This window comes from Oryctolagus cuniculus, chromosome 18, assembly GCF_051225735.1.
Source record: "Oryctolagus cuniculus isolate XC-2025 breed Fujian yellow rabbit chromosome 18, ASM5122573v1, whole genome shotgun sequence".
Lineage (NCBI taxonomy): Eukaryota > Metazoa > Chordata > Mammalia > Lagomorpha > Leporidae > Oryctolagus > Oryctolagus cuniculus.
In genome coordinates, this window is record NC_142884.1 from 59,492,643 (window position 1) to 59,520,417 (window position 27,775).

General features: G+C 58.6%; 1 protein-coding gene across 1 annotated transcript in view; it reads left to right on the forward strand.

Annotated features, from left to right (window-relative positions):
- Positions 1 to 18,864, forward strand: part of BEAN1 (brain expressed associated with NEDD4 1) — a 38,815-nt gene extending 19,951 nt beyond the window's left edge. The window contains exons 3-5 of the mRNA XM_070063495.2: positions 9,168 to 9,431; positions 14,695 to 14,845; positions 16,708 to 18,864. Coding sequence (XP_069919596.1) covers positions 9,168 to 9,431; positions 14,695 to 14,845; positions 16,708 to 17,047 — 755 coding nt within the window. The 3' untranslated portion in view covers positions 17,048 to 18,864. The remainder of the gene's footprint in view (positions 1 to 9,167; positions 9,432 to 14,694; positions 14,846 to 16,707) is intronic.
- Positions 18,865 to 27,775: the final 8,911 nt, after the last annotated feature.

Below are 27,775 nucleotides of genomic sequence, written 5' to 3' on the forward strand. Positions count from 1 at the left end.
TGGCACCATGGCTTAGTTCTGTGGTGTCAGCCAGTTCACCATGTCTTCTGAAGACTTAGGGAAAAAGCGGTTTGTGAAAGTTTCTGTGAGTTTGCCAGGCAACAGATAAATTATTCCTCAAGCCAGAGATGAAGCCTTAGTGAACAATGACAAGGCAGTAAGCGCAGCGAACTTGTATAAGCAGAGGAATGGATGAGTTAATTTTAGTGCGTTTAAGTGTCAGGATGAATCTAACTAGTGGAAGAAATTACTCCACCTTATACTTGTAGAATCATCAAGGGCCTGGGGGTGGTCAACTGGATTTTTCCAGCTGCATTTTGACACGGTGGTTGTCAGCGAGCACTGTTTGGCAGTGAGCACTCTCCTGTTAACAGTGGCGGGGAAACGACTGGAAGCTGGCTGCTGTGCCTAAGCGGGGCAGGGAGCCCCACATGCTTCAGGACGTCCTCCCTCAGGGCTGGGGCCCCTGTGTGGGAGCCTCCGCTGTCTGCAGTTTAAGGGGTTTGTATTAGTCTGGTCCATGTCTGTTTTCCCAGCGTCTAGCACATGTCTAGGTGTACAGTATGCACTTGGTGAGGCTTGGTGAGTGGATGGGTGGATAGACAGATGGATGGGTGGGTGGAAGGGGATGGGTAAATGGATGGATGGATGGGGATGGGGTGGGAGATCAGGGGATGGATGATGAGGGATGGATGGTTGGGGGATGAATGGATGAGTGGATGGGGGATGGGGGGGTGGATGGATGAGGATGGGGTGGGAGATTAGGGGATGGATGATGAGGGATGGATGGTTGGGGGATGAGTGGATGAGTGGATGGGGGATGGGGGGGTGGATGGATGAGGATGGGGTGGGAGATTAGGGGATGGATGATGAGGGATGGATGGTTGGGGGATGAGTGGATGGGTGGGTGGATGGATGGCGGAAGTAGAGGGGGATGGGTGGATGGATGGATGGGGATGGATGGATGAGGATGGGGGGGTGGTTGGGTGGATGAGGGATGGATGAGGATAGGTGGGTGGGTGGTTGGGTGGATGAGGGATGGATGAGGATGGATGAGGATGGATGGGGGGTGGTTGGGTGGATGAGGGATGGATGAGGATGGATGAGGATGGGTGGCGGGTGGATGAGTGAATGTTGAGCACAAGCATATGTAGATACATCCCTGGAAGGGTGGGTGATTTGTAGGTTGAGCAAACTGACAGAAGGTGGGTGACTCCACAGTGCATTCCACCTTCCTACCGTAATGTGCCCTGCTCCTGTTGCCTCCGATGGGCATGTCAGTGTCCCAGGACCTCAGTGTGACAGTTGCATACTTCCAGAGAGGCAGCCCCACTGTGAGAAGGGTGCTCAACACCAGAAGCCTCTCCTTGTGCCCGAGCCCCCGCCAATCAGCAGCAGCTGAGGTGACCCCCTGGGCACCTCCTCTTTCCTGAGCGCCGCTGGGACCCCACCCCTCTGTGTTCCTGACCAGGCCCCACCACCCTCCCCATTCTTGTTCTGCCGGCCCACCCTTCAAGACCCAGCCCTTCTGTGTCCCCTCTGAGACGTCCTTGACCTTGCCCCAGCCCTCCATCCGTCCCCTGGTAGCCAGAGGCTGGGTGCCAGCCCAGGGGCTGAGAGGTCACCCAGGAAGAGCAGGGGAGGAAGCGCAGAAGTGCCCAAGCCCCGCCCCGCCGTGTCCCCTGCTCTCTGAGTCCCTGCTGGGGGCTGGGAGCAGCCGGTGGTGACCAGAGGGGAGATGGCATCTGAGCCCTGTCCCCTGCATCCGCTCCAGTGGCCACGGCCTCACTGGAGTTTCAGCAGCGAAGGAAGACGCCCGCTGCCGAGGTCACACTTGCCGGGGAAGTGGACCTGTGACAAATGTCTCCGGGATTTTTGTGACAGGAGCCATCAGTCAGGTCTGCGGGCTGGGCCCCATTCTCCCTCTCAGCAGCGTCTCCCAAGCCGGGGGCAAGAGTGGCTGTAAAAGGTGCTGACTCAGCACCCCTGCCTTCCCTTCGTCACTGCGGCTCAGGTGGCTTTAGGTGGCAAAGAACACGTCCCTGTACCCAGACAGTGACCGCAGAGCTGCCCGCACTCCACCCTCAGTTTCCCCACATGTTCCTTGAGGGGGCCACAGCCAGCCCTGACACAGGCCTGGATCTCATAGTTCCCACCCCCAAACCCCTGCACCCACTCTGGAGGGAGAACGGTTCAAGAATAAAAGCCTCTTCTGGCCGACAGCCAGTAGCCCAGAGAGGGCAAGGGGTGGACCCCGGGTTACACAGTGATGGTGCAACCGGAAATAGACCCCAGTTCTCCTTCCCATACTCCCTCGCCCCTGCTCTGTGCCTCTGCTGGGTGAATTATCAGGCAAGTCTGGGTTCAGATTCCCAGGTAGCAGAGTGGAGCACAGCACTCAGCCCCCCAAGACTCAGTGTCCTCCTCTGGAAGGGGGTGACAGTGGCATCTGTGCAGAGAGGAAGCAAGTCTGAGACGCAGGTGCACGCTCAGAGGTGAGTCACTGGAGACCGGCTGACGCACGAGGTTCCGGTGCCAGCCGTCGGCAGAAGTCTGGAGGCTCCAGAGCTGGCTTCTGCCTGGCACAGCCCAGGCCAGGGGGGCCTTGGGACTGCACCTGCGGAGTGGGGACAACACCAGAACCAGGGAGCCCTGCAGAGGCATCCTGGGACATGGAGAACTTTGTCGGAGGCCGGCTGTGCACTCAGCTCTGCACAGTGTGTGGCTGGGCCCAGCCTCCTTGACCCCAGCCCCATGATCATGGGGGCTCGCACAGCAGCCCATCCCTGGGCTCTTCCCGCCAGCCCAGCTCCTGCCCACCTGCCCTAAAACACTGGCCACGCCCCCTCTTTGCCCTGAGATAAAGGACAGTCTCTTGATTTAATCTTCAAGACCCCTCACGGTCTGGCCTCTGCAGGCCCCTCCACCCTCCACCCCACCAGTGTCCCCTGCAGCACCCCTTGGTGAGTCCTCCCATGCCGGAGCCCTGGTCAGAGGCCCGGGTTCTTGTGCGGTGGAATTTGCCAGACAGATGCATCGTGGATCGTTAGCCCATCCCAGACTTAGGCTCCATAACCAAGACGTGACTCTGTTCTGAAAATCTGCCCTCTGCTTGCACCGTCTGTGGATCCCGTGGTTGGCTGGTGGGGTAGGTACAGGATGTGATGGACAGGAGAGTGGGCCAATGGGTGAGTGAGAATGACAGGAAACTGCTGGTTTGCCCTCCCCCAGGGTGCCCTCAAGCACACTGAGCAGCCAACCACTGACTTCCCCTTGTGAGATTCACAGGGCCCATGAACTTCCTTTCAGTGCCAGCCCTGCCCAAGATACTGGGCCTGGAGAACACAGGCGCCACCCTCTTGGGGCTGTGGGTGCACATGGAGCCGAGGAATTGTACAGAGCAGCCTGGGTCTAAGTCCTGGCCCTGTGCCTCAGCTTTCCTGTCTGTGAAATGGGGGCAAAGAAAATGCTTCCCTCTCGGTGCTGCCTGTGAAGCGTTTTGAACCTGTTGGATGCAAGGCAAAGGCCCAGCTCGTGAGAGCTCTCTTGTCATCACTGCTCCTCTTCGGGGAAGTCGCCCGGGGCGGGGGGCCCTCCACTGCAGTCTAGAACATTCCTAGGGCAGATCTGGAGATGGAATAGCCACAGAACAGGGGTCCCCTTCCCCAGCCCTGGATGTGCTTGATGCAGTGGGCTGTGTGACCTTGAGGAGGTCACTTAACCTCGCTGAGGCTGTTTCCTCACCTGCGCATGGGGGACACCAGGAGGATTAAATGAGAGGACACAGTGCACAACAGAATACAGGCAGGCGCCCGCGAGGAGGTAACTGCGCGGGCTGCAGGTGGGAGGTGGTGTGACTTCCGCTCGGTCACGGGCACCTTTGTAGACACTGCTGGGAGGGAGGTCTGGGGGAGCAGCAAGCTTCCTTCACCCTCTGTCCTTGCCCTGCTGTGGCCCTGGAGGATGGGGACGCAGCGGGGTGGAAGGGGAGGCTGTCGCCACATGCATTCTCTGCAGTCACATCCATCTTGTTGAGAAAATGGGCGCTGGGTTTGGAAATTGGAAGCATTTCAAAAGCTCATCATTTAAAGCCGCACCTACCTTTGCCGGTCGTGGTGACTGGGAGATTAATTTCCGGGACGGCCAGGCAGGTGGGTGCCCACGCCAACTGACTGCACCTGCAGGTAGGGGCGATGCCGCCTCCCGCCCTGCTGGAAACGAGCCTGCTGTGGGCAGAGGAGGGCAAGGCGCTCGCCTGCTGCTGAGGCAGGTGCGGGGGGCATCTGCAAGGTGACCCCATGGGCTTACGCCTCGCAGGCGTATCCTGCGGAGATGCATGTGTGTACACACGTGTGCACACACACACGCACGTGCACACAAGAGTAGGGTTAGACATGGTCATGATGGCATTAGGAAGAGGAAGTGAGGCCTGAGCTGGCCCCACCACATGACCCTCTCCATGGTGTTGTGAGGCAGCCAGAAGGTGCATTAGCAGGGAGCTGGATCAGAAGTGGAGCAGCCAGGACTCGAACTGGTGCCCATATGGGATGCGGGCATCGCAGCCGGCAGCTTTACCTGCTACACCACAGTGCAGACCAACTTTGTCCTTCTTTACAGCTTATTTTAGCTATTTTGGGTCCTTGAATTTTCATGTGAATTTTAGAATCAGCTTGTCAGTTTCTGCAAAGAAGTCAGCTGGGAGTTTGATCGGATTGTGCTGAATCAGTAGGTCAGTAGGGAAATACTGTCTTCTTAATAACACTTATTCTTCGGAACCATTGGTGTGTGCTGTCTCCAACCGTTGGGTCTTTGATTTCTTGCAAAAATCTTGTGGAGTTTTTAGAATATATGATTTGCCATTCTTTTGTTAAATTCACTTGTGGATATTTTATCTTCAGTTTCATTGTGGGTTTGCTGGTTGCCTCGATGTCGGTATGTAGCTGGTTTTTGACTACTGGTCTCGTGTCCTGCAAACTTGCTGAGCCTGTTTATTCGTTCTAATTGTTTTTCAATGGATTCCTTGGAGCTCTCTATGTATAAGACCGTGTCGTCTGTGAGTTCCGTTTTGCTTCTTCCTTTCTAACCGGAATGGCTTTGCTTTCCTTTTCTGGCCAGTTGCCCTGGCTGGAATCGCCAGGACAGTGGTAGAGTGGGCATTCCCGTCCTGCACCTGTCTTAGGGAGAGTGCTTTCAGCCTCTCGCCATTACGCGTGCTTCTGTCCGTGGGTTCTTTGCAGAGGCTATTAATCAGGTAGAGGAAGCTCCCTTCTCTCTCTGGTTTCTGAGTGTTTTCATCATGCAATGTTGGATTTTGTCAGCATCTGGTACACTCATGTGGTTTCTTGCCCTCTAGTCTATTGATGTGTATCATATTAATTGGTTTTTAAATGTCAAACCGCTCTGTATCCCTGGAATAAATCTCACCTGATCATGGTATAATGTAAATCCTTTTTACACATGGATGGCTTCCAGTTGCTAGTGTTTTATTGTTTTCTGCATACATGTTCAAAAGAGATCCTGGTGTTTTATTGTCCTTTCTTGTGAAGTCTTTGATTTTGGTATCAAGGGTAATGCTGATTTAAAGGAAGTTTACAAGTGTTCCTGCCTCTTCTGTTTTTCAGAAAAGTTTGTGACAATTAGTATTATTTCTGTATTTAGATTTTTGTTGTTGCTGTGGCCAAGCATGTGTAAAATGTACCATGTTGGCCACTTTCATTGTTCAGTGGAATCAGTACGTTCACATGGTCACACAACCGCTCATCTGCCGAGCTGTTTCCTCTTTCCAGACTCAAACCTCCGCCCACTGCAGTTACCTTTCTTCTCTAGATGGTTGATGGGATTCCTAGAGAAGCTGTCTGGTCCTGGACTTTTCTTTGTGGAAATCATTTTTATTACTAACTCAATATCTTTCCTTGTTACAGGTCAATTCAGAGTTTCTCTTTCTTCTTAGGTCTATTTCCTTAGTTTTGTGTATTTCTAGAAATGTTTACATTTCATTTCACTTACCTAATTTGTTGACATACAATTGTTCATCGTATTTTCAAATAACTCTCTTCTTTAAGATTTATTTATTTATTTGAAAGGCAGAGTTAGAGAGAGAGAGAGAGAGAGAGAGAGAGAGAGGTCTTCCATCCGCTGGTTCACTCCCCAGATGGCCACAACAGCTGAAGCTACGTCAATCGGAAGCCAGGAGCTTCTCTTCCTGGTCTCCCACGTGGGTGCAGGGGCCCAAGGACTTGGGCCATCTTCTCCTGCTTTCCCAGGCCACAGCAGAGAGCTGGATCAGAAGTGGAGCAGCTGGGACTCAAACTGGCGGCCATATGGGATGCCAGCACTGCAGGCAGCACCTTTACCCGCTACGCCACAGCACTGGCCCCTCAAATAACCCATATTTCTGTAAGAGCTGTTGTAATGTTCCTCTTTTATTTCTGACTTGGATAGTTGGAGTAGAATATTGTTATTCTCCTGAAAGAATCAATTTCTGCTTCCAGTGACTTTCCCTAGTGTTTTTTAGCATCTGTGTCGTTCATTCCACTCTATTATTTTCTTCCTTTTGGTTTGGGATTTAGTTTGATATTCTTTTTCCAGAATTTTAAGATGGAAGGCTGGGATTTTGGTTTGAGATCTTGTGTGTGTGTGTGTGTGTGTGTGTGTGTGTAGACATTGACAGCTGTAGCTTGCCCTCGGAATGTTGCTTTGGCGGCATCTCCCAAGTTTGCATGTGGTGTGTCTTCCCCTGAAAGTACTTCCTGATTTCCTTTAGGGTTTTTCTCTCTGGTTCCTAGTTTATCCATTAGTGTATTGTTGAATTTCCACACAGTTGTGAATATCACAAGTTGTCTTCTGTTATTAATTTCTAGTTTCCTTTTGCTGGAATCAGAGAACAGAGTTTGTAGCACTTCAGTCATTTTCAATCCATGGACGGTGTGACGGCCTATTCTGGGAAGCGGCCCCTGTGTGCCTGCGGATGCAATCCTGCTGCTGCTGAGGTGTTCCGTGCGCACCTGTCATCTCACGTGTGTGCAGCGTTGTGCAAGGCGGATGCTTCCTTGGGGGTCTCTGCCTAGTTTGCCCACACCTTGTTGAAAGGAAAGTACTGAAGTCTCCACCTGCTCTTGTTGAATTGTCTAGGTGTCCCCTAAATCTGCTCTCCTTTGCTTCATGTATTTTGGGACTTTGTGTTAAGTGCATGTGTTTATAATGGTTAGAACTTCCTGGTGGATTGACCTTTTGTCATTATGAAAGGTCCCTCTCATTTTGTCATTATAAAATGCCATCTCCGATGACTTTGCATCGTAGCGTCTGCTTTATCCAATGTTATTACAGCTGCTTCAGCCTCCTTGTGATGGCTGTGTGCACGGTGTATCTTTCTCCTTCCTTCCTTGCAGCCTACTTGTGTCTGATTCTCAAGTGAGACTCTGGAAGTGGCGTAGAGTTGGACCTTATTTTTACCCGGTCTGACCATCTCTGCCTTTTGACTGTACTGTTGAGTCCACTCATATTTAGCATTGTACTGGTAGAGTTGGCTCACATCTGCCGTTTTGCCTTGTGTGTCATGTATGTCTCATGGCGGGGAGGGGTGGTTTGTTCCTCTGTTTCTTCCATATTTTCTAGTACAGTGTTTTAACTCATTTAATAATTTTCACTAGATTTGCTTGATGAGGTGCTTAGTGTGGCTGCAAGGCGACCATGTGTATCTCATCAGCATCCACTTGTGCTAACTTAATCCCAGTGAGGATGAAGCTGCCCTGGTTACTGCACTTGCACTCTGTTCCCCCTTCCTCTTTTTGTGCGGGTGCTGTCTCACATTAGCGAGCTCCTCATCCAGCGCTATAAGGTTTAGTGGGGAGGCGGGGCCCAGAGAGGGCACTGGCTGTGGGGAGTCCCTGAATACCCGAGCCTCAGTGCCCGCCTGTAAGTGGGGAGAACTGGCTGAACACAGCTCCAAGAGTGAAGTGAGCTGTTGGCCCTGGGCTATTAGCCATAGGGGTTCTGAAAACAGTGGCCCGTGTCGGCCTCCGGAGGATTCCAGGGTTCCAGTTACCCCAGCATTCACCCATCAGACAGAAACCACACATGCCTGGCCAAAGCCACAAGGAGTCCCTTCAGCTGACCAGAAGGAATGGTCAAGGCCTTGGAAAGACCTTGAACCCAGGCAGCGGATGCAGGACAGTGAGCTCTGTGCTTTCAAGTCAGGCCTGGCTCTTCCTCGGAGTAACTGGGTGGCCCTGGACTGGCCACTTCACCGGGCTGAGCCCCCGGCCACGCCTGTGCGCACATCACTCTGGGCAGCGTCCGCAGGGGTGGGCAGGAGGCAGCTGAGCTGGAGGAATGGAGTGGCGCTGCAAGGCACTCAGTAGCGAGGCGCTGGCACCTCTGGGTGAGGCAGCAGGTGCCCCTGGCTGCCCTCAGTGCGTCCCCAGGACCCCAGCCCCCAAGACCACATCATCAGATCCGCAGGGGAGGACAAAGCCTCCACAGTTCCCGGGAGCTCCTTCTGCAGGACTCGCAGGGACGTAGCTGTGAGTCCTGAAGAAGTTCCTGCACCCTCCCCTTGTTCTGCCACACCACACGCCCTCCTGGAAGTTCCCTACACCCCCTGTGCCTCGGTCCTGCCTGAGATGCCTCCCCAACCTTCCCTGAGCTAGCCTTGCAGGTCTCATCCTCTGAGAGCCTCTCAGCTTCACCTCCTCTGGGAAGCCTTCCCTGATTGCCTGCAACCCCTGACCTGTCCACATCAGTGGCCAGCCACAGCCTGGCCCACCTGTGAAGTCACGTTGACCTTTCAGCCTCACGTCTTGGCGGAGCAGAGTCCTTGCCAGCCCTCAGGGGCTTGTGTCCAAGCCACCACTCTGCTATTTGCTGGGCAGCTCCATGGCCCCCCGTGAGTTCCCCTTTTCCTACTCACCAGGTAGCTGAGCTTCTGGGCCACGAGGCCTCCGAGGAGAGGAGGGGTGGTCGGCCCCCTCCACCAGAGGCTCCTGCAGACTGTGGGGCGGGCACTGCCCCCTCCTCCACGGCAGGGTCAGCCAAGATAGAGCCCACGGGCCTGACCCCAGAGCAGCCGCCATTTATTCAGGGCTAAGTAACTCACAGGGTAGCCGGGGAGGAGGAGGGTATGCCGAGCCCCCGGCCCAGCTCAGGGGCCCCTCTCTCTCTGTCCGCAGTAGCACGATACAACCGCACCAGCTACTTCTACCCCACATTCTCAGAGAGCTCGGAGCACAGCCATCTGCTCGTGTCCCCCGTGCTGGTGGCCAGTGCCGTCATAGGTGTGGTCATCATCCTCTCCTGCATCACCATCATCGTGGGCAGCATCCGCAGGGACAGGCAGGCCCGGCTCCAGCGGCACCGCCACCGCCACCGCCACCATCACCACCACCATCACCGCCGCCGCCGGCACCGACACCGAGAGTACGAACACGGCTACGGTGAGCTGCCACCCACCCAGGGGCTCTGTGCCCCCTGCACGACAGTGATTGCAACCAGGAGGCAGCGAGGGGTTGGCGGCTCTGCCCTGAGTGGGGCAGGGCGGCCAGGGAAGGCATCCCAGTGGTCTTGGGGGGATCAGGAAGAGCTCAGAGGTGCCCGCCACAATTCATGTTCTCAGTGGTATGAGAGGCCCCATATCAGCCAAAAGGGGACCTCGGAGGGCAGCTAAAGGTCAAAGGAAGAGCAAATGGCACCACTCTCCAGTCCCTGCCACTGCTGGTCCAGCTGGTACCTGGATGGAGAGATGGAGGGAGGGTGGGAGGCACAGGTAAGTGGTAGACGAGTGGGTGAGTGGAAGGAGGGATGGTGGGTGGGTGTGTTATGAAAGCTTGGTCCCTGTCCCAGTACCAGATCCAAATAACAAGGACGAGGTTTGGGGGATGCAGGAAAGAGAACATTGAATCTGTCCACAGATAAGAGAACTCCAGGTCTCCAGGATGTCACTCTGCTGAATGAGGGGTTGGGGGCTTATAAAGGGGGCTACAAGGAAGGGGTGCTGGCGTGGTGATACCACAAAAGAGCCGCAGGCCTCTAGTACCAGGTGCCAAGGCTTGTCACTAGATGGATGACGATGTATCCTTCTCTGCTTCATGCCGGTCCTTGAGGTCCACAGATGGTGAGGTCAGGTCTGGCCTCACCAGGTCCTCCTGCTGAGCGGAGAGAGGGAGCAAGGCAGTTGTGCCGAAGGACTTGGGCCAGCAGCAGCTGAAGCATCAGCTTCCCGGCTTTACGCTTAAGTAGTCAAAGTTCTTCTCATATACTCAATACCTGGTTACAGCTGGGGTGAGCAGATGGGCTGGGTGGGAGGTGAGAAGGTGGCTACCTGGGAGGTTGAGTGGATGAATGAGTGATGAAGGGGGAGAAGGCTGGGTGGCGGGGAGGGATGAAAGACACCTGGGTGAGTGGGGAGATGAGTGGTTCTGTGGAGGCGGGGCTGGGCAGGGGGATGGAGAATGGACGGTGGGTGAGGAGGAGATGGATAGATTGGAGACTAAGTGGGTGGGTCAGTGGATGGGTGGGTGGAAGGGATGGGTGGATAAATGGAAGGATGGATGAATGGAGAGGTAGATGGATATGGGGACAGAAGGAAGGAAAACAGGTGGATTGAGAGGGATGCCTGAATGGATAGGTGGATGGATGGGTGGATGGGTGGATGAGTGGATGGGTGGATGGATGGATGAGTGGTTGATTGGATGGATGGGTGGATGGGTGGATGGATGGATGAGTGGTTGATTGGATGGATAGGTGGATGGATGGATGGGTGGATGATGGATGAGTGGATGGATGGATGGGTGGGTGGATGGGTGGATGGATGGAGAGACAGCAAGGCGAGGGTAGCTGGGAGGGGGGTGTGGATGGGATGAATGGGTCTAGAAATATGTGGAGGAATGAATGGATAGAATGAATGATGAATGAAGAAATCAATCCCAGAGTCTGCAAAGTACAAATGGAGCTGGTACCAGGGTCTCCCAGCTACGAGAATCACCCTTTAACAGAACCGGCGACCAGTCCTTGGGGGTCCACTCCCCGAAGTGCCCGTCGGGTCCGGGTGCAGCCTCCTGGCTGTCTCCATGGCCTGAAAGCAGCAGGAAGAAACTCGATGGCACTCAGTTCTCAGACAGTGTTGCATGGCAGGAAAAATCCAGCCCCTCCCCCACTGGCCGAGACCACCCCCCCACCCCGGGACAAAGAGGGAAAGCAGAGCCCTGGAGCTGCAGGGCTCCAGTGGACGCAGTGGCGCAAGCCTGCTGGGGTTCAGAGCCACCCCCTGAGGTCCCTCCCGCTCAGGGCAGGACGCGCTTGGGGAAAGAAAAGGAAAGGAAAGGAAAGAACACATGTAATAGACTGAATTGGACCTGCTCAGCCCCGCCCAGGAGCACTGCATTAAGTCACTGCTAAGGAAGGTGCTGCCTTCGCTCCCAGGGGCACCTGGAGTTGGTGGGCAGAAGCCTGGGGGCATGGCCCGCTGAGCGCTTAGTCTCTCCTCGCAAGATCCTCCCGGCAGTTTTCCTTCCCAGCCCACTGTCGACCAGGAAGGCAGGCTGAAGCAGCCGGGGAATGGGTCTGGGATCACCCAGCCAGCAAGGGTGGGTCCCAGATTTGAGCCTGGGCACCCACAGACTGAGCACAGCCCAGCTCTGCCTGGTCAGCCCTGAGGGAGGTTCCAGGTGTGGGAGAGACACCGGCGGGGCTCAGGGCGGTATCTGGCAGACTCACCTGGCCGGGGGCCCCCCACGCCTGGCCGCCACTCCTCTGGGAAGGTGTGAGGAGAACCCCAAGAGCAGGAAGAGGGACCTCAGACAAGGCTCAGTGATAGGATGTGGCAGGAAGACACAGTGGTTCCTGGTCTGCCCCTGTTGCGGTGACGAGGGTTGAGGCAAGGCCAGCGTACCAGGAGCGTGGTCCAGACCAGCATGGCCTGCCCTACGCTCGCATCGACAGCCCCACCCTGGGGGTGCCGGAGCTCCTGCAGAGCATGCCCATCCCCCACGAGGACCCCCAGGAGCGACCACCCCACCCCAGGCCCATGCCAGGGCACCCAGGAAGGCAACTGCCCCTCCCAGCCCCAGCCTTGCCCTCAGCGCCTGCTGCTCCTCTCCAAGCACCTGTCAGGCTCTGCCCCTCTGCACAGGCCCCTCCCTCTGCCCAGACCTCAGTGTCCATCATTCCCCAACCAACAACCATTGCAGGGCCAGACCCGGGCACCACCTGTAGGAGTGGCTCAGCCCCTCTTTGCCTCCACTGGGCGGCCACCATTGGAATCCCACACACACACACACACAACTTCCCTGTCCTCGCCTGGCCTCCATCATTGCCTTGGTCAGGGCTGACTGTGGTCCCCAGGACAGCAGGGCCTGTGTGTGGCTCACCCCACTGAGGTGCGGGGCCCACCACCCGGCCTAGCCCACAGGAGGGGCCCTGAGCCCAGAGGAGGGAGCCACCTCATTTCTTCCTCATCACGAAAGATACGGGAGCCCCTTTTGAAGACCAGGATCTGAGGCACAAAGAAGCCACTTGTTGGACGACTCTCAGTCCCCAAGCCTGAACCTGGGGCTGGGAGCAGAGGCTGGGGGCCCACAGTGGCTCCCAAGCTGAGAAGAGTGGGCGGCTGGCCTTGGCTGTGAGGAGAGAGGTGGTCTGGGGCGGCCGATGGTGGCCAGTGGGGAGGCCTTTGCCGCCCCTTCCTGGCTCCCAGCTCCCACCTGTGCCGCTGGCTGGACCTCCTCAGACTTTGGGAGATTCCCGTCCTCTGCTCCCCAGAAGCCCAGCCTTGGCCCTGACCCCATCTCTGCTCCTGCTCCCTGCTCTGTCTGCAGCCACCCTCCATCCTGTCTGCGGCAGCCCTGCTGTCAGCCCTGAGCCCCTAAGCATTGCCCTGCGTTCACTCACAGGAACCTCACACTCAGGATCATCACCCACTTCTTACTGTGCAACCTCAGGAGAGTTGCCTAACCTCTCTGAGCCTCATCCATAAAGCAGGTCCCCAGGGACCCACCTCAGAAAGTTATTGCTAAGCTTAAATGAGCTCAGTAGCTGGCTGATGGGTTCCTGCCCTGTAAATGTTAACTAATTTCATTTTCTCTCCGACTGAGAAAACCTGCTCCAGGCTACTTCTCTGATCCCAGCTGTCCCCCCTGCCAGCTGCCCGCCTGGCACCCCCAGGCCTCCTTCAGGGGCCACTGAAGTGACCACACCCGTCCTCTGCTCAGCAGCCTTCCGGGGCCAGGGGCTCCCTGTGACCTCAGCATGGGGCAGGCCACCTGCCTGCCCATGGCCAGCCCCAGTGGTGGTGGGGGACCTGGGGGGCGGAGAGGGCTCCCCATCACCCCCTCTCCGGCTACACGGTAGGTGAGGTCATGGGGACGGAGCTTACAAGGCGGGCCTCTCCTCCTCCTTCCCCCATCTGTCCAGGAACCTGTAACCTTGGACCTGGGTTTCCATAATGAACTACGGTATCTGTTGATCTGGGCAACGTGGGGGATGGGGAACTTTCTCCTCCACGGAGGGCTGGACTGTTGGTGTCTGTGCTGACCTGGAAGTCAGCAGGGCGAAGGGGTAAGAAAGAGACTTGGGATGTTCAAGCCAGGGAGGAGCCCGGCTTGACTGCAGCTCTGGCACTGAACTTGGTCATCTCCAGAGAGAGATCTGAGCCAGGTGGATGCCTAGAGCCTTTCCGACGTGGTCAGTCCTGGGAGGCCCAGGAGAAGGTAGGCCAGGAGGAGAGGGGAACCCTGGCCACCCCACCCAAGCCTAGGAAACAGCCCTGGCTGTGCCCTGCCCTGCCCACCGGGATCCCTGTGAGGGCCACAGCCTTACTGCTCGCTGTGTGTCCTGCAGCAAGTCACTAGGCCTCTCTGGACCCCAGCAGAATGCAAGCACGGCATTTCCTAAGCGGTGTTCCGTAGGTCTAGGAACAAAAGGTTCTGCGATCAGACGCTGGGCAAGCTCCGCTCACCACGTTTCTTAGCTGCAGGTCGCTCGGGGCCTTTGATGTGCTCATGTGTGATGAAAGAAGGGAACGCAGAGCAGAATGCAGTGGGCGGGGTCTCCGTGTTCATCTTAGAAGCCCGCTGCCCTGGGACACCTCCAGGTGGTAGTGTGCGGTTGGAGTAGGGCTCGGGAGAGACGCCTGGTCCCAGAGACCAGGGACTGTGCAGGCTCTGGCCCCCGATCATTCTCTCTCCAGCTGCTCTATGTCCCACCCAACTATGCAGCTCAAAGCGTCCTGTTCACACCACATCGCACCACACTCTTCTCTCTCATCTCCCTCCTTGGCTTAGATTGCTCAGTTCCTGCCTTCCTGCCCTCCTCCTCCAAGTCCTAGACAAGACTCAGCCCTGGTAGCCTCTCCTCCAGGAAGCCCTCCCTGACCTCTGTCCTGGTCAGGCCTGTGTCTGCTCCCATAGCCCCAGTACGAGCTCCATCAAAGCTTGGCACACCACGCAGTACCAGGCTATCCCCAAGACAGGCCACCCCCAACCCCAGGGCTCCACCAGGACGGCTCTGCTTCCTTTCTGGGACCCGTGCCCAGCACAGGCCTGGTGCTCACTTGCTGGGGCTGTCGCCGAGGGAAGGCAGACCGTTGTACGTGGTGAGGGGACAGTCAGCTGGGCGATCAGGTCCCTGGAGGTCTCAGGTAGACCCGCAGGGACCGTGCGTGGAGGCTGCCTGAGGCCCAGGCTGAGGGCATGTCCCCTGCAGTGTCGGAGGAGCACGCCTACAGCCGCTCGAGCCGCAGGGTGCGCTACGCCTGCAGCCCTGTCGAGGACTGGCCCCCGCCCTTGGACGTCAGCTCAGATGGAGACGCGGACGCCACGGTGCTCAGGGAGCTGTACCCAGACTCTCCACCAGGGTAAGGAGGCACGTGGGGGAGGGGCACGAGAGGGCGGGGCTCTGGGTACAAAGACACCCCTCCCCCCTTGGTGTCAAACAGCAGCCTCTCTCTCCACACCTGCTCAGTGGGCGTGCCATTCTGCACCCTCCGGACTGAGCAGGGCCCACTGAGATGGGGAAGCAGGTGGCAGAGAGGAGATGAGCCCAGATGCCGGCATCCGGTGGCCCCGGTGACCCCCTCTGGAAATCGTTCCTTGCATGATATTGAGCGGGTTCCTTAACCTCACGGGCCTGCTTCGCCCTTGTTGAGACAGCGCTGTCACAGGGAGGTGACAGCGGGCTGGCATAGCAGGTGCGCAGCCCTTGCCGCACGGCAGCTCCTTGGCTGGTGGTGTTTCTGTTTGGAGGTTGAGGGAGATAAGGCGTCCATGCTGAGGAGGGTGGCAGCAGGGGCGAGGGAGGGCAGCTGGCATGGGAAATGGCCTTTGTCAAGGACGTGGCACGTGGGGTGGGTGGAGGGGGTGCTGCGGGCAGATGGGTGGCAGGAGCAAAGGCCCGGAGGCAGGTAGAATCAACTGCACCCACTAAAGACTACAGAATCAGGGCTGCCCCCGCCCCTTTCCTCTTTGTGGCTGTGGACCCAGCCCGGGCACTTCCCAGGCAGGTGGCTTGAGGCACGTCACTGCCCTTCTCAGGGCCTTGTCTGTGATGAGTTACTCCTGTGTCCCTGTCATCCTGCGTGGGAAGAAGACGCTGTGGGTCTCTGAGGAGGTGATGCAGGGTCCGAAAGGAGGTCAGGTGTACCCCCAGCCCAGGGAGCTCAGTGCTTCTGTGTGGGGGAAGAGCCAGCTGGGCCCCCACGAGGCTGCCTATCCCCAGTGGGGATTGTTTTAAGGATGGGACCACGTGGGCAGCTCCTGATCGATGTCAGAGGCCATGGGGAGCGAGTCTGGAGGCTCCTGGGGGCAGAGTTCTCCCTGGCTGAGGCCAGTGCTGGGTTTCTCTCAGGCCTGGGAGTGTCTGGGCTCAGGGCGTCCACTGAGGCTCAGCACCTTGCCCTGAGACAGGGGGGGAGTCAGGATCTGGACAGGCTGGGTAGGGCCAGTGGGAAGGCAGGCCAGCTACACACAGCCACGAGGGCTGACAGGTGACAGGAGTCAGGGGAAGCCCAGAGGTCCGTGTGGCCTTGGGGTGGGGACAGGCTGTGCTCAAGGAAGGGAGTGGGTCCTGAGGCTGGAGGGAGGGACACAGTTATATCCCCTGCTAACGAGGCCGCCCAAGGTTGTGGCAGCAGGAGAGGGGACTGATGGGGAGTGTGCCAAACCTTAGGGTCTTGCCCATGGGGATCCAAGCCCCTGCTCCTGTGAGCCCCCAAAGCCCACATCACCTACCCTGGGACAGGGGTCCTCCCCTGCCTCCCCCTGCAGGCAGCCCCCTCTCCATCGCTAGTGCCTGAGGGGGGAGAGGGCTCAGGGTATCCAGAGACCCCTCAGGCCCTGGACCTCGGCCTCAGCCCCTGGAAGGCAGTGAGTGAGTTTGTGCCCTGCAGTGATGGGCCCCAGGGGCTTCCTGAATCGAGAAGCACAGCTCTGGGGGGGCTTGAGACCAACTGCCCAGCACCCCTCCCAGGCAGAGCCACCTCAGGGGGTCTCCCTAGACAAAGCTGCTACTCTCTAAGGCGTCTGAGACCCAGACAAGTTCAGACACAGGCTCAAGTTCACGAAGAAGGTGGGGCAGAGTCAGGTGCACACCTGGATCCCAGGGCTTCCACTGGATCCAGTGGGGACAGGACCGTGGCCAGGGCAGCTGCCCATGGCAGTTAAGGACCCACCCTTAGGGCCTGGCTTCCACAGGGGCCTGAGGGAGCTTCTTCTCTTATAGCTACGAGGAGTGTGTGGGGCCAAGGGCCACAGAGCTGTATGTCCCCACGGACGCGCCACCGCCCTACTCGCTGACCGGCTCCTGCCCTATGCTGGACAGCGCCCTCGATGGAAGCAGCGGCCAAAGCCCCAGCCAACACCAGCAGGTGCACAGGACCAGGGACCAGAGTGGCCTCCGCAGCACCTCCATGGACACTCTGCCCCCATACGAGGCCGTGTGTGGGGCAAGCCTCCCCTCGGGCCTGCTGCCACTGCCGGGACCAGGACTAGGGCCAAGGGGCTCTGAGAGCCCGCCCAGCCCCACCCGGGGCCCTACCTCGGGCCTAGAGAGGATTGTGTGAGTGACCCAGCTGGCCAGCTCCTGCTGGAACCTCTGGTCTGAGCCATGCTCTTCAGGCACACACGGGCACACACACACACAGAGATACACACATGACCTACATACAGCTCGCTGACACAGGTGCGCACACGGACACGCCCCATGTGCACACGATCTAGGCATGTACCTCACGTGTGCAGACGCAGGCCCCCGCCCAAACCCACCTGTGCAGGTGCCCTTCATGCCACTCTCCCGCCCTGGCTTCTCCCTAGCCTGCCGGAGGTGCCTCTGTGGATGGCGGGGGGGGGGGGGGGAGGGCGGGGAGAGAAGAAGTTGGAAAGGGCCTTTCACGGCCCTGTCCCCAGGCCTGTTTGTCCCTTCCCTGCCCAGCAGGCTGTGCCCGTATCCTAATTCCGCCTTTGGAAACTTCTGGGCCACCCCAGGTCAGCTGCCTGCCCAAACCCCAGTCCCAGGGCCAGCTCGTCCTCCTGGGAGGTGGAGCAGCCCTGGGGAGGCCCGGCTGTATGCTGTGCCTGTCTCTCAATTCCAGGGCAGGAGAGCCACAACGTCACCACCCTCCCCCTTACAAGGGTAGGGGAAGCAGGTCCGGGGGCTCAGGTGCAACCTGGAGACCCTTGCAGCCCGCTGAGCCCCCACCCACACAGGACCCTCCGTCTGGTGCTGCTAGTGGAGCTCGGAGCTCTCCGCTGAGCGGGCACTTGGTGGCTGTGCAGTGGCGTTGGTGGGGCCCAGCTGTTCCCACATGATGCCAACCACAGCCTGGGATTGAGGTCTTCAAAACGGATGAGGCCATGACCTTCTCCAGGTGGTCTCATTGCATCACTGCTGGGACACCGCGCTGAAGCAGAGACGTGGCCCCTTGCCCAGTGTGTGCCACGTGGCACAGTGGCCCCAGGAGCTGGTGCCGTCCTCCTGCGTGGCAGCACGTGGCTGGGAATTGTGAGTCGCCACCTTCTGGCCTTGCCCTTCCCTGGTTCTTGCAGAGACAGAAATCAAGGGGCCCTAGCCTGGTAAAGGCCTCTGTGTCACCACGAGACAACCAGTGCGGTCTTGTGACCAGGGAGGCGCCCGTCAGCCCGAGTGCAGAAGGGCTCAGATCTCTGCTCATGAATCCAAGCAACTTCCATCGGAGGCCACACAAGGCAACAGGTGATTCTTGAAGACTCAGCCTGCCGAGGGTGGTGGCCCAGCATCTCGGAGCGTCCCTGCCAGCGTCGCCAGTGGTGGGGCGGTGGGGGCAGTCGCCCTGCCTCCCCACTCCCCACCCTTAGCCACTGGCACCCCTGTTCATCCTCCTCCCCACATCTCAACTCCTCCAATGAAGGGCTAAGACAATTCCATAATCCCTTTCTGAAGCTGAGGGGTGGCAAAGACGGCGACCTTGAACTTCATTTTTGGTAGCGATCGCGTTTCTTCTGGTGCAGAGCCGAAAGGAACCCACCCACAGGTCCCGTAGCATCCTGGAGCCCCAGACTCCGCCTGGGGGAGGGGCCTTGTTTACAAGTTCTGTGCGCCTCGGTGGTGCACCTTTTCCTAGGCAGAGCTATCTGTCTGCTGTACTTAGAGCCTTTAACATGTAGCCCAGGGACAAGACTTTCTGAAGAAATGCATCTTGCTTCTGCAACTCCTGAGCGTGCTCGGGGGGAGAAGAGGAAAGATTAAAAAAAAGAAAAAAAAACCCTGAGTCCTCATGGAGTGTGTGAGGGATGGAGCCAAACAGCTTTTCTTGTTCCTGGCTGAGGCGCTGAATAAGCAGCAATGTATCTTTTCTGTGTTCAAAATAAATACATTATATCAATAAAATATAGCAACAAGTAACCGTTTTCAGGTGGGCGCTGGGATTCAGGCAGATCTGAAAGGGAACAGCAGCAAACTGAAAATAGGTCCCCAGGTGGCCTTTCCCACCCCTTCCTTCTCCTTTCCCACCCCTTCCTTCTCAATGCCTTGCCACTGTCCCGGCGATGGGGATACTGGATAATCGATGACTTACGGGAGTTTCTTCTTTTTGGTTTGTTTAACCTCGCCGAAACGTGGCTGCTGTCCCTGGGACTTGGCTGGCATACACGTGCCTGCCACAGGCCGCGGATGCCAGGAGCCGCCTCCAGGAACATCAGGGACTTCACGTTTCACTTGAATGGTAGTTGGCTTTTGGCACTGTGATAGCTTTTACCGCCAGCAAAGAGGGGGAAATTGCAATTGGGCTGAAATGGGTGCCTTTCTCCCCCTCAGCAGAAATTCTCTTCTGTGTTCTCTGTAGGACGCTGGCTTTGGCTATAGTTCTCATGGCAGGCTGAGCCCCGCTCCCTTCCTCTGCCTCGCTTCCCTCCCACCAACATTGCCCAGGGCCCCAAAGTGTCCTGAAGTGAGGTGCGATCCTGATGGAGGGTGGGGCTGAAGGCAAGGTGACCCAGAAATAGGGAACCATAGCTTTTCCTTCCTGTTCTCCCAGCCCAGTCCCACATCCCAGCTGGAGGGGCCGCCGTCCCACACTGCCACCTGCCGGCTCCCTGCTGCCACTGCTCCTAGTAAGACCGTGTACCCGTGAAGAATGAGATTCCCTTCTCCCTCTTTGAAACCCCCTGCCAATGGACAGTCACAGCTGGAGGCAAATTTTGTCACTTTGGTTCCTGGCTTGTCTTCCCCCCATGGAGGAGGTGGGGGGTTCTTTGAGGTTTAACTCATCCATGTGTCTCATTTTCAGGACTAAACCTACCCTCACCCCAGCATCTCTCCCTCTGGGAACAACCTGGGGCCCATGTTCCCCCCTTTGGATGCAAAAGAATCACCCTTCTATTCATCTAAACACCGCCCTCTGTGGCTCAGGTGCCAGCTCTGTGCTCGGAGGCCCTGCCTCCCGGGAATGAAGGTAGCAAATCTTGTGGCAATGGTGCCTGCCAGGGGCTCATCCCAACCTCATCCCACACTGACTCCCAGCTCCAGCAGCAACCAGCCAGGATCAGGGAGCCTGGGGACTGCCAGGCTCTCGGCTCTTCCGTCTCTTCCCTCTGCAACATGCCCTGTGCTGGGGGGCACCACCCAAGGTCCTTTGCTTCTTTCTACAGGGAGATTGGCCTCATCTCTCTGCTGGGGGGCGGGGGGAGGCTGAGACTACTCCCAGGACCTGAACTCTGCCCTAGCCTTCCTGCCCCCTCCCCAAGGAGACAGGAGGTAAAGCTGCACACCAGGTAGCAGGAAGAAGAGGAGGCAGACGTCTTCACTCATTGCTCTGAACTGTGTCCCTCACACCTTCATTCCTGCACACAGGGCCCACATCCACGCTCAGGGGTAGCACGCACACACCAGTGTCCACCCCGTGGCTGGCCAGGGCCCAGGTGTGAGCGTGAGCGTGGAATGACAGGCAGCTTCCTTGTCATCTGAGGCAGGGAAGCTTCTGTCCTGGGCTCTGCTTTGCCCGACATGCTGTACCTCCTCCAGCCCAGGGAACGCTCTGCAGCCCAGGGCTGGTGGCCAAGGTCATGCCTGGTATCTCTGGATTTGGAGGCCGGCATGCCTTTTCCCACACTTTTGGAGCAGCTTGCATGCCTGGCGCGTCTCCCAGGGCTCCAGGTCCCCAGGCCCTGTCGTGGGGCTGCCTGTCTCTGCTCCGCAGCCCACCACAAAGCCGGCCCCACTGGAATGCAGGCAGAGTGGGAGAACATCTTTTAAAGAGGGGGTCTCCACCCTTTGACAGGCTCTGAGCCCCAACAGCCACTCCCATTCCGCACCTGCAAGAGATAGAACCCCAACTTGAATCCTCGCAAGCGAAAAAAGACACTCATTGCTTCGTGTAAGTAAACTGTCCCCTGATACTTAGAACTTCAGGCACGGCTGGATCCAGGGAGTTGGACCACGGTGTCTCGTCTCTGGGCTCTGCAGCTGCAGAAGCCCCGAGTCCACGCTGGGTGGTTTGAGAAGCCCTGTGTCTCCCAGAGAGCAAATACCACATCTGAACTGAGTGCAGGGCACGGACTCTGCCGCACCCCTGAGCATCCCAATGGCCGTGGCTGGGCCTGGCTCACATGCCCACTCCCGATCAGTCTCCTGGAGTGGGTTTTCCAAAAGAAAGAGCAAAGGAGGCTGGGAGGACTGGGCATGCACGGAGCATGTCCCCTTAGTCTCAAGCTAGAGCTAGACCACGGCCACGTGGTGACTGGGCACGGGGAAAGGCGAGCTCACTGACCAGGGCCCGCAGAAGAGGAAAGAGCAGACAGACACAGCCTCCAGCTGGGGCCCAGGGCAGCAGAGCCACAGGGCACCAACTGCCCCCTGTGCCGGCTCTTTCCGGAGACTGCCCAGTCGGAGAAGAGGGGTCGCTGGGCCTCTGCTGGGCTGCAGGCAGCCGGCTGACCTCCACACGGGAGGCCCCGTGACTGTGGGCACACAAGACCCCCACAAGGAACACTCTGCCCACAGTTTGCCTGTCACAAGCTCTGTGAGCACACGGCCAAGGCCAGGAGCTGTGAAAGCCCAGGCTCTGGTCTGGTGCTGACTTCTCCCGGAGGGCCATCTCCCCGTAGCTCCTGCCTCCCTCCTCCTCCCGGCCTTTCCTTCCTGGATTGTCCCCAAGTGGCCAAGTCATCCCTCCCAGACTGGGGGCGCAGGGTCAGGCTCCCAGAGTCGGGGGTTATGGTTATGGAGCAGGCAACTGGGAAGAGGGTGCAGCTCCGTTCTCAGGGAAACAGGCTCCTCCCCGTGTGTCACCCATGGACTGGACCACAGCGAGTGCTGGGTTCCAGGCAGCAACCCCACCCCACCGGCCCCCTGCGGCCTGCGTGCCTTGGTTCTTCAGGGAAGCTAGGGGCTGCTCTGAGTGAGGGCTGGGACCCCGAGGTCCGGCTTGGCTGCTTCTGTCATCAGCTCAGCTACTTTCCTCCCTTGGACCACGGGACACTCCCCCACCATCAGCCCCGCCCCCTGTGTACCCACCCACCCCAAAGCCAGTCACACTGGCAGGCAGAGCAAGCAGCCAGTCCCTGCCCTAAAGGCCCAGGCAGTACAGATACACGAATCCTACAACCCACAGAGGGCGCAGTGGGCCAATGGGGGACAGACCAGGCTGGCACCGCACCGGGGAGGCCAGGGAGGGGGTGACTGCAGGCACCACACCCAGCAGGTTCATTGTCAGTGTCTCAGCCACACTGAGACGGACACGAGTGGCAGAGCGGCAGGGGCCTGCAGGCATGGCGGGCTGCCGGGGAGCTGCAGACAAAGCTGGCGAGCAGGGATGAGGCGGTTCAGTCAGTAGAAACCGGCCATGGAAGACAGAGAGCCTTGCAGACCAGCGCTCCCCTCCCCCACCCCGTACTTCCTTCCTGGCCCTGGAGGCCGTGACCTTCAGAACAACTCTGGCGCCGGGAGCCCTGATTTCCCCTTGTCTGAATCTGCCACTCCCACTCGGGGACCTTGGGTATAAAAAGCAGCACCTCTCTCTCCCTCCGTCTGTAACTTTCAAAATAAATTTTTAAAATCCTTTAAAATATATATATATATAAACATGACGACAGGAGAGCCAGCAAGGGTACAGGACTGAGCAGCTCACAGCTGGGAGCCTCTGAAGGCAACACGGGGCGGGGTGGGGGGGCAGGAAAAGGGGGCTTCTATCTAGCAGGTGACCCTGGGAGGTCACCTCCCTGCAGCAGGGGACACACTGGCACGTGACAGGAGGACTAGCAGCTGGGGGGCGGCAGGTGCCCAGGGGCCCGGCTCACACGCTTGTTCTGGGGGCCAGACAAGGACACAGCCTGAGCTGGGCCCTGCACCTCTGGGAGGGGCTGGGAGTGACAGGCGGCAGCTGGCCCGCCCACAGCTTCCTCCTCAGCTCCCTGAGACTGGGGCGTGACAGAGTCAGGGCCCATCCACGCTGCTGAGTACCCAGCCTGGCCCACGGGATCCCTCCCCCACAACCAGCCCCTCAGAGCTGCCATGATCGGGCTGCTGCCCCCAGGGGGGACCTCATCAGCCACCACCTGGAGACAGCAGGGGGGGGTCACTGAGGGTCTACAGGCAAGCAGCCCTCACCCACAGGGCCAGGCGGCTCCTGGGCAGTGGCCCGCTTTGGCCCTACCTGCCAAGGAAGTGGCCCTTGCTCTGGGCGGCTGCTGTGAGCGGGACACCAGCCCTACCGCGGAAGCCTGTACCAGGCTGCTGCGGGCACTAGAGTTTCTGGAGCTTCTCTCTGTGCACCTGCTTCCGTGTGCCTGGAGGAAGGTCAGGTCCCCGAAGGCAGGCACTGCTGGGCCCCTGGCAAGAGGTCTCGCATAAGGGCTGGGGCTCTGCCCTGGGGTGGGGGCAGCATTCCCATCACACCCCACTGACTTCAGTCCCATTTTACAGCTGGAGAAACTGAGGGCTAAAATACTTACTGCAACTTGTCCATGTCAACAGCTGCCCAGCGGCGCAATGGCCGCTAACCATTAGACTCCACTGCCTCTCTGCAGGGAGCAGCAGCCAGGGAGCTCAGAACAAGGGGAGGAATTTGGCCTTGGAGACAGACAGAGCTTTCACCTCTTCTGGCCCTGAGCCCTGACTGCTAGTCTAAGAGCCAAAATGACCCTAGTTCGGTCAGTCTCTTGCAGCCCGAGACAGGCCTGAGTCTCAGTGTGCCCCTCTGTGAAATGGGACCAAGGATCATGGGCTCATCAGGCAAACGTCCTTGCCTCTTGGGGGCTGCACATCCCAGAGCTCAGCCCCCTGGACCACTCTAGGGGCCCGTCCCACCTCTACAGACCCCTTGTTCACTGCACACATACACGGGGAGCTCTGTGTACTGGGAGCGGCCCGCGCCTTCCAGACACACCCTGGGCAGGCTGGGCTGCCAGGCCACCCCGGAAGTGTTTTCCCTGGTCCAGGCTGTCACCGAGCAGGCCGAGTGGGCAGTGTTCCAGCTCTTCCTAGCCAGAGCCGCATGTGAAACCTTCCCAAGGCTGGAGAGGAACCTGCCAGGCCCTGCTGCCGGCATAGCACACAGAGGGGAAGGCCCACAACTGCCCCCAGGGGCCACAGCATGGCGCTCAGAAGGGGTGGGGCCTGAGAGAACCCCGGCTGAGGGCATAACCTCTGAGGGTACCCCTAGTGGCCCCCGGGGCCCCTTGGCCCTCCAGGGCCGTGCCAGCTCACACTCAGACCCTGTCCTGCACTGGCCAGACTTGCTCCCCAAGGACGTATTCCTGAGCAGCCTAAAGGGACGCCAACCCCTGCTCATAGTTCTGCCCCCCCCCCCGCCTTGGATGAGATGGCTGTCCCCTCAGGGGGCAGCAGGGAGCAGCCCCTGGTCTGCAGTTTAGCTCCTGGGAATGGAGGGTCACCATCCTTGGTCAGCTCTGCCCAACACCAGGTCCCCAGTCTCCACTGTTAGTCACTGGGCTCAAGCCAGAGGCGCGGCTGGGGTTGGCCAGTGCTGACCCAGATGTGGATCCTCAGGCCCTCTCCTCTAAGATGGATGAGCTCTGTGACCGTCTTGCCCAAGTCCATGGACCTTCAATCCCAGCTGGCCATGCTGGAGGCTCTGCAGGCCCTAGGGGTTGCAAGTGAACCAGAGTGTCCCATGGGGCCAGAGGCAGTTGGTGATGGTGACAGCCCAGCCAGCAGGGTGGCTCAGCTCTGGGGGGCTCCCCAGGCTCCCTGGCATGTACAAGAGCCCCCGGCACATGCCACATCCTCTTGAGGGGCCAAGGTGCCAGTTCCGTGGAGGACATCACCCTGGAGGGTAGGGGGCAGACACCCTGAGTGCAGACTGCAATCACCTTGATGTTCCCCAGGGTGGGGACCGTGGGAGAGGTGGTGACTCCAGGACCAGGGTCAAGGAGGAGGCGCAGGGTGAGTGGGGGGAGACAGCGGCCAAACTCAGGGTGTATCAGGCCCAGGGACCAATCTGCTAAGTCCACTTAGGATATTAATGATCGTGTGAGTTTGGACAACTCACCCCACTGTAAAGTGAGTGGTTGGACCCCACTCCCAAGAGGCCAGGAGGAGTTGGAGGTGGTGGTAGTAGGAGGTATGCATGGCACCCCTCCAAGGGACTGTCCGTGCCCTCCACATCCCAGCTCACCCATGTGACCCTGGGCACATCCTGCATTGGGCAGCGGCTTCTCTCAGCACCCCAGTAGCCTTCACCTGTGCCAGTGCTGAAGCGAAGACAGCAGAGCCACATGGACAAACAGATGTGCAGTGTACCCTGAATCCCGAATCTGCGTGGGTCTGCTCTTGGCTGGCCGACTTGGGGCTGATGGGAGGAATGCATGGTTGGGGGCTCAGGGCCAGGTCCCCCGCTGGTCTCCATCCAGGGGTCAGGGGCTCCACCTATCTGGGCTGCAGGCTCCAAGAGCGAGCCTGGAGTGAGGGCACCTCCTCCACCAGCCACATCCTGCCCCATCCCAGTCCCCCCACCACACCTCCATACGCCTTCCTCACCAGGGTCCCAAAAGAGAGCAGCCCCTCTAACCAAGGCTTTCTCTGGAGGGAGAGGATGGCCCTGCCCCCGGGTGAAGGCCCCTTCCAGACACACAGTTGGTGCTTAATAACTGCTGGTCTCTGCCTTGCTCTTCCTGGAACTGAGCCCTAAGACCAAGTCCAGGCCTAAGTGGGAACGACTTAAGGACTTTTGACCTCACCTCCACCCTTGGCTTTCCGAGACACAGATCAGCCATCCATCAATCAGCCCTGCCTCCCTCCACCCGCACTCCTCCACCCACCTCCCGCAGAGGGAAAGCAGGGGAGCCAGCTCCGGGCCGCGGGCCTCCCGGGGGGAAAGGGCACGTTTGGAACAGGCAGGGCTGGAGGCAGAGTGGGTCAGCACCCCCAAAGGGAGGAAGCCAGACTGAGAACGCAAACATTGCCGGACAGTGGGCAGCTGCCGTCCAGCAGCACTGCCCACGGTGCCCAGCAGCCTGCACCTCCGGCTCCTTTGGGAGACGACACCCGACAGGACTTTGCATTCACAGAAGGGCGGAGCCAGCCGCAGGGCAGATGACAAAGATGACCGTGTGGAGGGCAGAGACACAGTGCACTCGCAGCCTTGCTGACCGTCTACTGCTGTAATTGTCCTGTTTCATTACCAGGTATTCACAGATTAAACTTTATCACGGGAGCACTCTGGCCCAGTAGTTAGGACACCACTTGGGACGCCTGCATCCCACATGACAGTGCCTGGGTCTGAGTCCCAGCTTCCTGCTCATGTGCCTCCAGGGAGGTGGCAGGTGACACTCAAGTCCTTGGGTCCCTGCCACCCACCTGGGAGACCCGGACTGAGCTCCTGGCTGCTGTCTTCAGCCTGGCGCAGCCCCAGCTGTTGTGGACATTTAGGAAGGAAACCCGTGGGTGGGAGATCTGTGTCTGTGTCTCTCTGCCTTTAAAATAAAAAACTTTCAGAATGCATTATCGTGAGCCTACTGCACAGGACAGGACTCAACGCTCTGAAACTCGAGAGCCACTGAGCTGGAGAATCCCAAGGGCACAGGAGCTGGCAGTCGCCGGCAGCGCTTCCCGGGGAGGGTTCCAAGGCGCACCAGTGTTTCTGAGACGGTACCAGCGGCGTTCCCCTGCCAGGAAGTCTGAGTGGCCCTGGCTTGAGCAGAACTTAGACGTATTTCTGCAGGACTGGTGTCCCCGAGCTTCTCCGAGAAGCCGAGCGAGGAGTTTCCCGAACCTGGAGCAGGGGAACCCTCTTTCCTCAGCGTGCCTATTAACGATCTCCCAGGACGCCTGGGGCCCAGGAGCCCAGTCTGGTAAACACGAGTCTTGCAGACGAAAAGGCCGAGAGGGGCAGGAATCCAAGAGCGCTTCCTCGGAGAGCAGCCTTTCTGGATTGCAGGACCTACCTGGGCTTTCTCTCGGCTTCTGCTCCTTGGCCGCTGTGGCCAAGTTCATCCACTGCAGTCCCAGAGAGCTGTGGGCTGGGGCGATCAGGAGATGCCAGCCTGCAGCAGGGGACCCTGGGTGCATGGCCTGAGCCGGCAGGGCTGTGGCAGTATTATCGTCACCACACTCTGATGGAGGCAGGGCCGACGTCCCCAGGAGCTCCTCGGTCACTTTCACTTTCACAGCTAACTCTTTAGGGTGGAGGCCAAGGGAATGAGGGCTGCTCACTCCCCAGACATGGGCACTCAGCAGGAGCTCCCTGCTCACTCGACCCCCCTGGCGGGCTCCAAACCCAGAGGCACCCAAGGGAGGTGGGCTTTAGAAATGTCTCCCACTGGCTCCCAGCATGAACCGCTGTCACCCTCCCCCAGGTCTGTGTCGGGGTCTGGAGGAGGCCATGGGATTTTCATGGCGGATGTATTCCCACACACAGAGATGAAAGGGGTAGGGGAGAGAAACTGAAGGAGAAAAGCAAGTTGGTGACGTCATCTCCTAGGGTCCACAGGAACCGTGTGTGAATTCAGTCCCTCGTGTCAAGGGAACAAGGACAAGCAAGCTGAGCCAAGGGCGACGCTGTACAGGGTGATGAGGCCGAGACAGGCGTGGGAGCAGAGGGGAGAGGGAGGAGGTGGGCCTGCTGGGCACCAGGTGCAAAGCCAGATCTCGCAGCCCGCTCTGCAGGCGCCGACTTCCCTCTGGCCTCCTCCCGAGTCCTGGCACCAGTCACGCCTCGCAGAGGGTCAGTGTGTAAACGTGTGCCGGGGGCAGGAGGCCCCGATGCCAACACCCACTCCCAGGCATTCAGGCCACAGTCAGGGATAGCTGTGGCCCTGGAGAGAGAAGTCACACCAGGAAACAGGATGGGAAACAGCCG